The sequence below is a fragment of the Planococcus citri genome, chromosome 1 (genome assembly GCF_950023065.1).
Source record: "Planococcus citri chromosome 1, ihPlaCitr1.1, whole genome shotgun sequence".
In the NCBI taxonomy this organism is placed as follows: Eukaryota; Metazoa; Arthropoda; class Insecta; order Hemiptera; family Pseudococcidae; genus Planococcus; species Planococcus citri.
The window spans coordinates 16,172,979-16,189,052 of NC_088677.1; the positions used below are offsets into that span (position 1 = coordinate 16,172,979).

General features: G+C 33.8%; 1 protein-coding gene across 2 annotated transcripts in view; it reads right to left on the minus strand.

Annotated features, from left to right (window-relative positions):
• LOC135848610 (anoctamin-2-like) overlaps positions 1–16,074 on the minus strand; it is a 24,163-nt gene continuing 8,089 nt past the window's right edge. For both annotated transcript variants that reach the window (XM_065368558.1, XM_065368550.1), the window contains 10 exons: positions 15,816–16,048; positions 15,551–15,721; positions 15,248–15,451; positions 11,871–11,968; positions 11,619–11,794; positions 11,288–11,493; positions 11,033–11,205; positions 10,843–10,948; positions 10,571–10,736; positions 1–6,310 (listed from right to left, as the gene is read on the minus strand). In XM_065368558.1, coding sequence (XP_065224630.1) covers positions 6,204–6,310; positions 10,571–10,736; positions 10,843–10,948; positions 11,033–11,205; positions 11,288–11,493; positions 11,619–11,794; positions 11,871–11,968; positions 15,248–15,451; positions 15,551–15,721; positions 15,816–16,048 — 1,640 coding nt within the window. In that variant the 3' untranslated portion in view covers positions 1–6,203. The remainder of the gene's footprint in view (positions 6,311–10,570; positions 10,737–10,842; positions 10,949–11,032; positions 11,206–11,287; positions 11,494–11,618; positions 11,795–11,870; positions 11,969–15,247; positions 15,452–15,550; positions 15,722–15,815; positions 16,049–16,074) is intronic.

Here is a 16,074-nt window from a genome sequence, read left to right on the forward strand (position 1 = left end):
TAGGTAATCAAACATGTAATAATTTTAAGAAAGTTTGAGATCGTATAAAGTAATAAAAAAAAAATATCATAAGAAATAAAAATTAGTTACCTATTTATAAAATAATCGTGTAAAAAAATTCGTTAAAAACTTCAAACAAATAAACCATTAAGTACGAATTCATAAAAAATATCGTAAAAATTATAAAAATGGCGAAACCATGTAACATTTTACTAATACAAAAAGATGACTAAAAAGTTGAAAATTTCATTAAAATATGAAAGATACAGCCATATTATGTACCTACTAAGATATAACAAAAATAATTGATAAAAATACGAGGGAAGAATTCAAATCATTCTAAATTGAATTAAATGTTGATATCATGCAGTTGATCATGATCTTAGTTTAAATCAGTAATAATAAAAATTGCTTAAAATGTAAAAAAAAAACAACACTACAAAAAATATGATAGAATTTAACAAACAAACAAAAAAACAACAATAGGTAACGTAAACATTATTCAGATTGGGTAAAAATTACTCGTAAGCGTAGAAATTGGTCAAAAATATAAAATTACGAGACCTCGATGAAATGTTATTAAAATGAAAAAATTGTTTCAAATCCAAAATCGTGAAAAAAAGTGTTGAATTGAGCAGAAAAATTATTCAAAAAATCACAACTAGATCAAAATTGAATAAAATATCGAAACGTTGCTCCAAGTGTCATTTGAAATATTTCTAGGATTTTTCGACGGATTTTTCAAATGTTTTAAAAGTTTTTTTTTCAATTATTTTGATAATTTAAGTACGAAATTTTTAAGATACCTACTTACTTCTAATATTAAAAAATAAAAAAATGAAATCCAGACATTTTAAAATAATTCAAACCACCATTTAATGACCTTATTTGACTACTCAAAATGACTGACCTGTCCGTCTATTTCGCTAAAAAGTCCCATTTTTATCATGAAAAATCAATTTTCTACAAAGAAAAATCAATTTCTGTAGTAAGCAAAAAATTCTAAGAAAAAAAAACTCACGAGGGAGACCTCAACTAGCAAAACAATGTTTAGCAGTAGGTACGAGCTAAATTGAAAGAACATACAAACAATCAAACATACATCGCTGACCAAAATTTTAGATGCCAAATTGCATTTGTCGATTTCCTGCTGAATTTCTAAACAAGAATTTCAACCAAAAATTTGAAAAAAATGAAAATTTTACTCGATTGATCTAAAAAGCTGAAATTTAGTCAGTAAGTCCCCCATAATCGACTCGTTGAATCGACTGGAAACGGTTTCAAACGGTTTTGAGAAGTTCTGGAGCCTCCAGCAGATTTTTAAAAGTTGAATTTTTCACAAAATTCACTCAAAATTCGCCCATTGAAGTTGCAACGCTAAAATTTACGTACTTTATATCCCAATTTCAACATGGTGAGTCGACTGGACAAGGCTTTAAGCCATCATGGAGCCTCCAGTCAAATATGGAAGATTCCAGAATTTCAAAAAGTTTCATAAAAATTGTCCCCAAAATTTAGTCAGTAAGTACCCTATTATCGACTCGTTGAATTGACTGGAAACGGTTCCAAACGGTTTTAAGCAGTTCTGGAGCCTCCAGCAGGTTTTTAAAAGTTTAAATTTTCACAAAATTCCCTCACTGAAGTTGCAACGCTAAAATGTACGTGTTTCATATCCCAATTTCAACATGCTGAGTCGGCTGGATGAAGCTTCAAGCTAGTCTGGAGCCTCCAGTCAAATCTGGAAAATTCCAGAATTTCAAAAAGTTCCATAAAAATTGTCCCTAAAATTTAGTCAGTAAGTACCCTACTATCGACTCGTTGAATCGATTGGAAACGGTTTCAACCGGTTTTGAGCAGTTCTGGAGCCTCCAGCAGATTTTTAAAAGGTTGAAATTTCACAAAATTCACCCATTGAAGTTGCAACGCTAAAATTTAAGTACTTTATATCCCAATTTCATTATGGTGAGTCGACTGGATGAAGTTTCAAGCTATTCTGGAGCCTCCAGTCTAGAGATGTGCAGTGTGAAAAGTGAAAAGTACTTTTCTTTCAATGAAAAGTTGAAACGAAATGTTCCTACTTTTCATTTCACTTTTCAGTTTTTACTAAAAAAAAAAGCGAGTGACCAATCAATTTACTCATCAGAGATCACTGACCTCATTAATGAAGTCAAATATCAAGTTCCACTCTCTCCACTCCACCACCTTCGCAATTCAGCACCCATTTTTGATATTTTTCACAGCATTTTTTTCAAAACTGAAAAACCCAAAAACGTTAGAGCCTTAGGAAGGCTCAAAACTACCACTATTCGGTTAAGTAGGTGAAAAAAATGATTTTGTTTTTTGTGTGTTTTAGATAGGCAAAAAATACATCAATTTGAAGCTCATACGGCGAGCTTTAAAATGAGACTTACACAATTTACTTTTCACACTTTTCACAACTTTTCACACTTTTCAATGAACTTTTCACTTTTCATTTCACCAAAATTACTTTTCTGAAAAGTGCACATCTCTACTCCAGTCAAATCTGGAAAATTCCAGAATTTCAAAAAGTTCCATAAAAATTGTCCCTAAAATTTAGTCAGAAAGTACCCTATTATCGACTCGTTGAATCGTCTGGAAACGGTTTTCAAACTGTTTTGAGCAGTTCTGGAGCCTCCAGCAGGTTTTTAAAAGTTGAAATTTTTACAAAATTCACCCATTGAAGTTGCAAAGCTAAAATTTACGTACTTTATATCCCAATTTCAACATGGTCAGTCGACTGGATGTGGCTTCAAGCCATCATGGAGCCTCCAGTCAAATCTGGAAAATTCCAGAATTTCAAAAAGTGCCATAAGAACAGCTGTTCAGAGCAACACTTTATAGAGTACATATAAACGCGATTGGTATTTTGTTAATGACCCATCTTGACCCATTAAACACCAGTTTTCCGAAATCAGTTTCTGTCAGTTCAAAACTATTCTTTTCCAGCGATTTTACAATTGAAAATTGTGATCCAATTGGTCAAGTGGGCCACCTACATGCACTGGATACGTTTATAGGTGCTATAAAAATTCATTCTGACCGATTTTATGACATTTTTTTTGGAAAACTGGAATTTCCAAAAAATTGCTGGAAGTTCCAAAACGACCTAAAATCGTTACCAGTCAACTCGTATGTCACGAACTGAATTTCAGCTTTTTTCTCCGAACGGAATAGGTATAAAAATTCACTGTGCACAGTGAATTTTTCAAATTTTCAATTGAGGAATTTCTGGAATTCTGGAGAAATATCTGGTTCCAGAAAATGATTTTGGAAAAATGGAAAATGGCATGTAATCGATCGAGTGGGTCACAACCAATCATCAATCACATTTATACGAGCTAATAAAAATGAATTGGGCGGATTTAATGGCACTTTTTGAAAATCTGGAATTTCCAAAATACCGCTGGAGGCTCATCCAGAACGGCTTGAAACTACATTAAATCAACTCAGAATGTCAAAAATAGGATACTTATACACCGAATTTCACACTTTTAACTTCATTTGGTAAAATTTTGTGGAAATTTCAACCTTTTAAAATTTACTGGAGGCTCCAGAACTGCTCAAAATCGGTCGACATCGTTTTCAATCGATTTAGATGGTCAAAAATATGATACACACCAAATTCTAGCTTCCTAAGCCAATTTTTATCATTTTCAGCTTAAATTCTATTTTAAAAAATTTATCAAAAATTGATAATGACACTTCAGCACTTGAAATTTGGCCATTGATACGTTTTTTCAAGCTCCTTTCCTTTCTATTGTCAATTTTCGAAATCTTTACAACTATAAAAGCTGAATTTTCCAACGAAGAAAAAGTATCTCGAAAACTGAGCTTCCAATAGGGGAATGCAATTCGACTCCACTTTTCGTTAACGAAATTTAACGCTCCATAATTTCATTTATATTGATTTTTTTTTCGTACGATGCTTTGTTGTGACTCATACTTAGAAAATCAATTTTTACTGCGGTTAAAATAGAAGATAAAATTTCAACTAAAATATTATAGTTTTGAAGGAAAAACATAATTTCATTATTGAGACATTCAAACAGCTATTCCCTCTCACCGACTGCCTTCATCAGGGTATAGAAAACGACTAGAGACTAGACAAGTATCCAAAATTTAACCTTTCGCTATAAGAAATGAAATTTCAGAGACAGGAAGGTCAATCCAAAGTACTAAGAACTTATTAAACGCCATCGCAGCTGCATAAAATCTCACTCAAATCCAAAATACATTGAACCCATATCGAAAAACCCTCACATTCGCATCCTCGACTATCCCATGCAGCCACCTACGTAGAAATAATTATAATTTACACCACATATGGCAAAAAAAAAAAAAAAATCATACGAGCATAACTCATCGCGCTTAGACGTTCTGATTTACACGGAAGACCAGCCATATGTGCTACACTTCTTCAATTACGAGTAGGTACCTCTTCGCTAATATTTCTTTCCTACTCTCGACGAACACTTCTCAGTTCTCGGCCCAACCCCCGGTTAATATTTCGCCGCGCTTAATAAACTTTTAATTGATGCTATTTTTTTCCATCAATTTTTCATGGTGCGGTAGTAAGATAATAATTGTGTAGAAAACAGCGAGCGCGAGAACGTCTCTTTACTTAAAAAGGTTAAACGAGTGTTTCTTAATACCTAACATACGTATACGACGATAACACATTCATATAGGAAACATCTCGAGACTCGAGATAAAATTAAATTGTCCTCTTTTATCGAGTCCATTTATGGTTAAACTACTCGTACTTTCAACTAGCATCCCACTAGATTTTAGTAAGCTCGAACACTAGAACGATGGCCGCCGCCGATGGTGGTACAACCACAACGTGCAACCCACATTCACCAGTCACCACATTCATCGTGTTATGTGTACAGTATAGGTATGTATTTTTTTTTCTATCGATTTTCTTCGCTTCGTAGACGTGCTATATTTGGATATGAATGCGAAAAATCAAAACCTGTTCGAAATTTATTACTAACGGCGCCTTGGTTACCGTGCGTACATACGTCTGTTAATATAAATTAAGGGTGCGGAATAGAGATAAACTGCATGAGGTGGCAGCAAGGTGGAGGTACGTATTGCATGTCACTCGTTCGAATCATGCTAATGTTCTACCTCTAATGGGGATTCTTTTTCGGCGTATGGCACAAAAAAACGAGTAAAATTACATAAACTAAAGGCTCGACGAGTAACGAACACACGACATTATAGAGCAGAAGAGTTTCATGTACGGTTTCAATGCCTGAAAAAAAAAACTCGATACACCCACAGTAAGTATAAGTAGCTGTACTTCTATAGTTACTATATAGACAATAACTAAATTGACAAATTATTGTGGACGAAGCATTAATTCAACCGCAATATAGCGACGATCACGTACGAGTTTATTAATTTATTCGTACGGCATACCGCTTTTTAAAACATCCAAAGGAAACTGAATTTTCAGGAAAAACGTCATTAAATTCATGGCCAACATGACGTAATACATATAAGAAGACAATACGCTAATATTATTAGAATAATAAACAGCACGATACTACCTACGTAAAAGGTAGTACCAACGAAAGAAAGGGGCGTCAGACGATTGGAAGTCGAAGCCGCCAAGCCAACACCTATGTCATCGTTGAATGCATTTATCGAATTGGTTTCCAAGCCGATGCGATGGTGCGATCGAGCTTCCGGAAACCCGAACCGAAAGCGACCAGCGACCATCATATCACAAGCGCAACATGAAAAATAATAAGGTAATATAGGGAGTTTTCTTTTCTTGGAAACGAGCGTTCAATTCACCTACTCCGAATTGCCTAAAATATAATTTCCTCTATTTTAAAAAAAAATAATCGATACGTGTACGTGAGTTTTCCGTGTTCGACTGTGCAGCAGGCTCGAGCATACGGAAGGTCTTCAACCCTTAATCGAGGCCAGTCATGACATGATTTTTACAAATGATAGGGGTTTTTTTTTCGGTTAGGTATACTGCCTACTCCTATGTGTATGATTCATCCAGCTCTCGAATCAAAACGAAGGTATAGTAGGTATAGTAGATAAAATGGAAAACAAAACAAGGTTTCTAAAAATGGTAACGATAGGAATATAAAAAAATAAAAAATAAATTTACATCGATGGTACAACAGTTGGGCGGAAATTTTCTCCATCGTCTCTGGTTATGTGTTCTTTGAACTCACCATTTTATCAATTCCTTCTTCGAATGATTTTCTTAACGTGCTGACTCGCGAAAAGTGGGGTGAATTTTCGACAGAACTTACACTACCTGAAAACAAAATAAAAAAATTAAACTACTAACTCGAAGTAAAATGTTCGAAAATAGAATAAAATACAGCGAAATAATCCGACGATTCGAATAATGGTTCATAATTTCAGAAATATGTACTACGAGCAAAGCTATTTCCAGATGTTGCGTTCCAACATAGCACTTGCAAGAAATTTTTTAAACCGTAGGGTACAAAGGTAGATCGAAAGATCAGTCAAAAATTTATCACCTGTCAAAATTTCAAGTGCTCAAGTGCTTTTTTCGATTTTTGGTGAATTTTTGAAAATCAAATTTAGGTTAAAAATGAGGGAAAAAATCAAAATTTTACCAAATTGACCAAGAAAGCTAAAATTTGGGATATACCCTATTTTCGACATGTCAAATCGATTGGAAACTGTTTCAAACCGTTTTGAGATGTTCTGGAGCCTCCAGTAGATTTTTTAAACTCGAAACTTCCACAAAATTTCATCAAATGGAGTTGGATAACCGAAATTTACTCTGCAAACTAATTTCAATACGCTACGAAGTCAATTGCAGGGAGATTTCAAGTCGTTTTGGAGCCTCCAGCGATTTTTTGAAAATTACTGGAACCTCTAGCAGATTTTTGAAACTTCAAACGGAGATAGAAAGTCGAAATTTATTCTACAAACTAATTTCAATACGCTACGAAGTCGACTGCTGGTGGATTTCGAGTCGTTTTGGAGCTTCCAGCGACTTTTTGAAAGGTCGTATGACGTTTTTTGGAAAATTGAAATTTCCAAAAAGTAGCTGGAAGCTTCAAAACCATTTGAAACCACCATGTAGTCGACTTCATATCGCATTGAAATTAGTTTGGGAAGTAAATTTCAGCTTGCCAACTCCATTTGGTAAAATGTTGCGGGAATTTCAAGTTTCAAAAATCTACTAGAGGCTCCAGTAATTTTCAAAAAGTCGCTGGAGGCTCCAAAAAGATTTGAACCCACGTGAAGTCGTCTTCAGATGGTGTTAAAATTGGAGTGTAGAGTAAATTTCAGCTTTTCATCTCCATTTTTGATGAAATTTTATCAAAATTTAAGTTTAAAAAAATCTGCTGGAGGCTCCAAAACGACTTAAAATTTACCTGCAGTACTTCGTAGCGCATTGAAATTAGTTTTCAGAATAAATTCCAGCTTTCCAACTCCATTTTGATGAAATTTTGTAGAAATTTCGAGTTTCAAAAATCTGCTGGAGGCTCCAGAACTTCTCAAAACGGGTTGAAACAGTTTCCAATCGACTTGGCATGTCGAAAATAGGGTATATCTCAAATTTCAGCTTTCTTGGTCAATTTGGTAAAATTTTGATTTTTATCCCTCATTTTTTGGCCAAAATTTGATTTTCAAAAATTCACCGAAAATCGAAAAAGGCACTTTGACACTTGAAATTTATTTTGACAGGTAAACTGTTGCAGAATAAATTTCGACTTTCTATATTCGTTTGATGAAATTTTGAGGAAATTTCAAGTTTTAAAAATCTGCTGGAGGCTCCAGTAATTTTCAAAAAATCGCTGGAGGCTCCAAAACGACTTGAAATTTCCTTGCAGTTGACTTCGTGGCGTATTGAAATTAGTTTGCAGAGTAAATTTCGGTTATCCAACTCTATTTGACGAAATTTTGTGGAAATTTCGAGTTCTAAAAATCTGCTGGAGGCTCCAGAACTTCTCAAAACGGGTTGAAACAGTTTCCAATCGATTTGGCATGTCGAAAATAGGGTATATCCCAAATTTCAGCTTTCTATGTCAATTTGGTAAAATTTTGATTTTTTCCCTCATTTTTGGCCAAAATTTGATTTTCAAAAATTCACCAAAAATCGAAAAACGCATTTTAGCACTTGAAATTTTGACGGTCGATAAATTTTTGCCCGATCTGTATGGTTTGAAAAATTTTGTGCAAGGTGTTGGAACGCAAAAACTTTGTCGGCTCATACCTCGAGACTGGTCAAACTTGAAGAAGATCCGTTTTCGGGGTTTTAAATATACGAAATAATAAAATAATTATTCAAAATCAGTAAGTACCTAATTCAAAAGAAAAAGCTACAAGTTCAGCATTCGTAGTCAGAATTCATTTTTTAATAATTATTATGGCAAAAGCTTGAGGTTATTATTTGAAAGTAGGAAAAATTCATCGAAGACCATTTTTTAATTTTTTTTAAACCGAAATAATGTTTGCAATGGGATCCCAACATCTGATGAATGAAATATATCGACACAGAAATTAATGAACCGATAAAGGAGAATCAAAAGAAGACTTGAAAATACATCACCAGCAAAAATTTCCGGTGCTAAAATTCATTTTTCGATTTTTAGTGTATTTTTAAAAATTCAAATTTTTTTCATATCTTATGAGAAAAATCAAAATTTGATCAAATCGACATAAAAGGCTGGAATTTGGTTTCAATTTTACCCTACTTACAACTTTTTTTCTTTTTTTCAAAAACTAGAAAATCCAAAATTCGCAGGAGGCTCCGGGACGGTTCGAAATTATCAATGATCGACTCGATACATCGAAAATAGTGTATTAACCGAATTTCAGCCATTTTTAAATTTTTTCTTTCACGAGGAATTTTCATTTTTTTTTTCAAAAATACTCGCTGAAGAAAATTTTGGATTTGAACAGACACAAAAAAAATACTGAAATTATGTTCTTGTGTCGATCGAAAAGGTCACAAAGATGGCAAATCCGAGATTATACGAGCTTTTAATTTCAAATTTACCCCACTTACAATTTTTTTTTCGAAAACCAGAAAATCCAAAAATCCACAGGAGGCTCCAGAACGGTTTGAAATCATCACCAATCGACTCGATAAGTCAAAAATAGGGTATGAAACAAATTTCAGTCATTTATGTAAATTTGATTAAATTTTGATTTTTTTTTCATGAGAAATGGACCTTTAAATTTTTAAAAATTCACCAAAAAACGAAAAAATCAATTTTAACGGTTGAAATTTTTGCTGGTGGTGTATTTTGGGTGACCTCGTTTCCCGAATCGATTTCAATCACTTCTGAAGTAATCTAGCAAGAAAATATCGACTAAAAATGTAATTTTTTCAAAACTCGAAATACCTACTGATCTACATAATTATTTAATTTGTAACAAAATGAAGGAAGGTTTGAATATTTTTTTTGCAAAAATTACCAATTTAGATTTTTATTTTTTTTCAATTTTTTTTTTCAATTTTCAACAAGTGAAAAAAGTTCTTTTTTCAACCCGCTATCGCTAAGTTTCGATTCACCTGCTCTAATTGATTCAGAGTGTTAAACTTATTATGGGATTAAATTTTTGACTGCTGAAGTTCATTGAAAACCGTTTAGAAAAATTTGAAATCACTGGAGAAAAATTAAAATTTATTCGTGGAGTCAACTTTTGAGAGCAAATCGATTTTCGAATTTTTATCTCGAGATTTTCTCCTTTTGAAAAAAAGTATTTTTTTACACCATGATCAAAAATTCACCAAGAATCGAAAAATCAGCTTTCGTAGCTCAAAATTTGGATCTGAGGCGTGAGTGACGTCGGAGTTGACGAAAAAGAGGGAGCAATCTGAGTGATTTAAGCGTGATATAATTTTTTTTTTTCAACAGAAAAAAATTAAAATGGACACATAACAATCTTTCATCCGGTTTTAGAGCCAAAAAAAAAAGGTCAACGTGTAAACAAAACGTTCAAAAATGAAGGAAATACAGATTTTGAAAATTTTTAGGCGTTTCAAGACTCTTTCACTACAAAGCAATCGACCAATCGACCAATCGACATTATTACTTAAATTTTACAGTTTAAAAATTTTCTAATTTCAAAGAATATTTGCTGTTTTCAAAAATTGGAGGCGAGGTCGTCTCCAAATCACTTTGGTTCAGTTTCGAAATCGAATAAAATAAAACTGAAAATACCTTTTACCTTTTATGGCGAAGCTTTTTAGATTTCTGTATAGGTAACATGACTATTAATAACATTCGAAATCATCTACAGTATTCGAAGAGTTGATACGACGTAAGTTGACCTTGAAAAATCATCAATGAAATGATCATAATTCAATATCCCACGACTTCACCCCTTCAATTTCTAAGGTCGACAAAACAATTCACACTTGTATACTTCAGGTTGCTATATCACTACCTAGTAACTGTAGAACGTAAAGCTCGGTGAAATGCATCGAAAACACAGTACCAATCAAGTACTTTTGATTCAACATCCCAGATAATTCGAAATATAAACTCGAAGCTTTATAATAAGCAGCGAGCACAAAATTTACCTCGTCCATTTCCATTAATACCATTAGAATTCGCGACCAATTCAGTCTCTCTTTGAATAATCAACTGCGTAGTCAAGTAATTCTCTCTCTTGATTAATTGTAAAATTTCTTCGGGCTCGTCGGGTACCCAATAATCTATCAAACTTTTAATAGCGTAAGTGATATTCTGAAACAGAACAGTTGGTAGGTTTAGGTATATTTTCAAGGTTCAAAATTAACGCTAATACGACCACCACCATACTCCTACTTATAGCACAAGACACGACACCTACTTGAAACAATACAATGAAGATTAATCTCGCCAAGAAAACTTGCCAATAAAGAGACGTCGGGGTGTATTTATCGGGTGACGAAGCCGGCTGTCTCATATCTTTATACCTACGATGCGATGCAAATTCAATTATTACGAACAAATCATTTGTCTCAATTTAGGCATCATCATCACAACTGCTTTAAACTCACATGCACAATGTGACATTGCTGTAGGTTGAATTGAATGGTTTCGAGGCATTCTCCATATCATTCACGTTCATTTGCGATAACGTATTCATTAGGAAATTATCGTCGCTCCAATTATTATTCAACATGTAAACCAATCGTGGAACGAAACTGGATGAGAATGCGATCACGATAGCCTAAGAATGAACAAAACATATGACGTTTTTTAAGACGAACGTAATTTTTTTAGCAGCGAAAATATTCAAATCCACAACGCACGTTTGTTAATACAGCAAAACTGCCCAAAAACTGCAACACATTGAACCAAATTCCGATTCCAGGCACCCTATAAGGAATAGGTTTTCTGTAAAAGGTTACGATTTTCAAAGCATCGAATCTTATTTCCAGGATATTGCTGATTAAAGCGAATAAAGGAGCTATTGGAAAAGCTGGCACAAATAACGTGATAAATCCGAACTGGACAACTGTAAAGAAAAAATGATGCGCAGTTGAAGTTAAAATAAAGAAGAACTTGAACAATGTACCTACATATATGTAAATAGATCTACATTTTAAGAATAGGGGTTAATTTGACAAAAAAAGAACGTGCCTATTTTTAAATACTCTGGAAACAGTCCAACTGTTTCCCAATCAGCTAATTTATAATCCTCGATCCAACGCTTCTGCGAAGCATCTCCGGTTAAATTAAGAAGTTCTCGTTCTGACGACTGGTTATCTGCGGCTTCCTTCTTCGATACGTAGACTTTGTAAATGTGTTTTAAAAATCTAAAAAAGAAAAGAATCTCAGAATTAGATAATAAGAAGGAATTTCTGCGTCGCAATATTTACAAATGAACCTTACGCTGCGATTGGTTGGTAAATAGCGCCGAAAATTTGTTTACCAATCATGATGAAAGCCAACTGGACACTGAGTTCCAACATACAACCGCCGTAATTGCACTACGATGAAAAAATCGTGTTGTTTAACATTAAATTCATTGATAATTATCAAATATTAATCAAACTGCTACAAAATTAGTCAAATCGTGAAAACAGGTTAAAAATCACATAAAAACTCGAATCAAAATCATTCAAAATTACTAACAAATGATGAAAATTTGACAAAATTTTCCGTTATTTGCAGAAAAAAAAAAACATTATTAAAATCATTCAAAATTACTAACAAAATGATGAAAAAAATTATCGAAATTTGTCCAAAACTAAACATCGCGAAAAAAAAAGGTTGAAAATAGCAAGAGAAAACTAAAATGTCTAAAATCATCAAAAATTATCAAAAACTGATGTAATTTTTAAAAAAATAGTCCAAATTTTCCAAAATTATCATGAAATTATTTTTAAAAATAAAAATATAAAAAACAATTTGGTAATAAATTAAATGTTTTTTAAAACTCGTACTATTGCCACGTCATTCATTTTCAATACGTTTTCACGATATTTTAAGCAGATTTACTATTGTTTTAACGAGGCCTTTTTTGACGTTTTTTTTAGGGGAGTGGGGGGGGGGTCGTGCTAATTCTCGAAAGTTGTAAGTGCATAATTTTTTGCACTCCCTCGCCACCCCAAACATCCAAAAAGAATTGATTTTCGTTCGTCTAACCTGTTTAAAAAATCCTTTTTGTTCCAAAATTGCCAAATTAAAGTCCTTTTTTTGGCCAAAAAGTCAAAAAGTGTCAATTTTTGGAAAAGTTGTCAAAGAAAGACAATTTTTTGGAGGAGGGAACCAAAAAGTGCTCATCTGGAACAATTGTCAAAAAGTGTCCATTTTTAGTAAAATTTTCAAAAAATTCCAAATTTTTCCAAAATTGTCAAACAGTCCTGTTCTTGCCAAAATTGACCACAAAAATCAAGTTTTTGCCAAGATTGTTAAAAAATTTCCGTTTTGTCTATTTTTGGCGAGTTGACGAAAACTCGAAAAGTTGTAATGTTTTTTAGTCAAAATTCTCAGGAATTAGTTTTTTTAAGAAGAAAATAGTCAAATGGTCGCAATTTTTGCCAAAGTTGATGATGCTGAGATGAGTTATTTTTAACATATTTTAACAATCTAAGTATTTTTCATGAAAATTTCATTATTTTGATTGTTCAAATTACACGTATTCGAAAAATACCCTCCTCGACTCAAATTTCAAGTGTAAAATTAAGTTTTCATTTTTAAAGAATTTTTGAAAATCAATTCTGGTTCAGAAATGAGAAAAATTCGAAATTTTACAAATTGACACAGAAAGTTGAAATTTCTGAATCGATTAGAAATGGTTTTAAAAGATTTTGAGCAGTTCTGGAGCCTCCAGGAGGTTTTTGAAAGTTGAAATTAAGACAGAATTTTACGAATTGAAGTTGTAAAGATAACATTTATTGTACATATAATATTTCAACAAACCAAATCGATTGAATGAGTTTTCTAGGTCATTCTGAAGCCTCCAAGAGCATAAAACCATCTCTAACCGACTTGACATTTTCAAATTGGGAAATAAAGAAAATTATAAGTTTTCCAACGTCATTGGATGAAATTTGTGGCAATTTCAACTTTTAAAAATTTATACTGGGAGCTTCTTGAAGTGTCACACTTCGATTTGAACGGGACCGCGATTTTGGGAAAGAGCATAGTCTAAAACCCCCAAAACCAAAGTACATACGTACTTGATGAATAAAAATGGTCAAAATAAGTCCTAAAACTAATATTGATTACCCAAATCCAAATTTCACCATTTCCAGGCCATTCTGGAGCCTCCAGCGCGATTTTTCAATTTCTCCAGAATTTTGAATTTGCTCCAGAAGGCGTGAATATGCAGTTGGGCAGCTAAAAATCGAGTTGTGTATTATACTCAACCTGTTTAACGTGTTTACCTACATTTGAGCCGATTTTGGGAGTGACACCTCAAAAGTGGTTTTTTGACCACCTTTTTTCAAAATTAAAAAATCCAAAAAATCAAAAGATAACCGTTTGTGAGGAATTTTTTGAAATTGCGCAAATCGCTGTATTTCTTCAAGAACTAACCACTGGATCGCAAATTCTACCATTTCCAGCCGTTTTGGAGCGAGAGTGACACCTCAAAAAACCACTCTTGAGAATGGTGTCACTCTCAAAATCGGCTCAAATGTGAATAAACTCGTTAAACAGGTCGAGTGTAATATACAACTCGATTTTTAGCTGCCCAACTTCATATTCACGCCTTCTGGAGAAAATTCACGCCTTCTAGAGCAAATTCAAAATTCTGGAGAAATTGGAAAATCGCGCTGGAGGCTCCAGAATGGCTGGAAATTGTGAAATTTGGATTTGGGGGGTTACTTTTGGACAAAATACAGTGATTCGCGTAAATTTCGAAATTTTCCACTCAAACGGGAAACTTTTGATTTTTTGGATTTTTTAATTTTGAAAAAAGCTGGTCAAAAACCACTTTTGAGGTGTCACTCTCAAAATCGGCTCAAATGTGGACAAACTCGTTAAACAGGTCGAGTATAATATACAACTCGATTTTTAGCTGCCCAACTGCATATTCACGCCTTCTGGAGCAAATTCAAAATTCTGGAGAAATTGAAAAATCGCGCTGGAGGCTCCAGAATAGCTGGAAATGGTGAAATTTGGATTTGGGTAATCAATATTAGTTTTGGGACTTGGTTTGACCATTTTTATTGATCAAGTACGTACTTTTTTTTTAAAAAAAAAGCATAAATCGCCAAAAACAGTCAATTTTGAATTTTCAAAAATTCGCCAAAAATCGAAAAATGAACTTGGGCAGCTGAAAATTTGGTTTTGGGGGTTTTAGACTATGCTCTTTCCAAAAATCACGGTCCCGTTCAAATCGGAGTGTGACACCTCAAGAGGTTCCCTTGTAAGTTCCAGAATTTCGCAGAACATTTCGAGCCCGTTTCAATAGTTCAGAGGGGAAGGGGGAGGGTGGCCGAAAATAGGCTATACATCAAATTTCGGCTCTCAATGTCAATTTTGAAAAACTAAAATTTTAATTTTTTTCTGATTTTGTCAAAAATCCTCCAAAAATCGAAAAATACCTACACTTTTAACTGCACCTGAAACTAGGTATAGCTGATGATTGAAATAAGGGTTAAAAAGTAAATTTTAATTTTTCAACCTCATTGGATAAAACTTTGAGAAAAATTTCAACTTTCAAAAATCTGCTGAAAACTCTAGAATTGCTCAAAACGACATCGTCACGCTCCAGCCCTGCCCAGAAGATCAAACTCTTATAAACAAAGCACTCGTACTTCTTCTTGACGAGATCCAAACAGCTTCCAATAATGCTCCGGGTATCCGGTGAATTTACCTTTGAAAAAGGCTATGTACATAATCGACGAATAATAATTCACGAACTCGAACATGTAGATTTTCATATGCAACGCCGTCTCGTGTTCGGTACGAGTTCTATGAAGTTCCAATTCAGTCAGGTAGGCGGCTACACTCGCGTAGACCTACGCAAACACCAAAATTACGCTGAGTCAGCGCGAGTATTTACACCACAATCGTTATAATTAGGTATTACCAGCACAGCACCCAGCGCCCGTACCTACTTTATCTAAAATCATAATCGTGATTAAATTCAACGCAGGTCCGGTGAAAACGATTATAGCAGATCCGTACGTTTTCAAAATTGACATCTCGTCGGTTGATTTTGATATGGCGGTTGTTATCCACATTCTGTACACGAGCACCGATATTACTGCGATTACTACGAGCATTATCTGTAAAAATATGCACGAGTTTGGATCATCTTCCTGTTTTAGTACAATACGGATTAAAAATGGAAAATTAAACCGATTTCTATATCGAACTAACAAAAAACAGCGTCGTTGTGTAGCTTAAAAGTGCCACCGGAAATCGAACACGCCAAAATGGAACCGCTGGATCTTTTTTACCAGTAACGATGTTCTTTTTGTAGCTATCGTATTGGACAACTTTGGCCAAAAATTCTGGTCGAGAAGGTTCTTCTTCCTCTGAGAATCGATTCAAACTCCATCTGTAGTTCAACACGGCGTCGTATCTTTTCCACATTTCTAAAAACGTAGAAGCTGCGCAGAGGCAGGATTGAAATTAA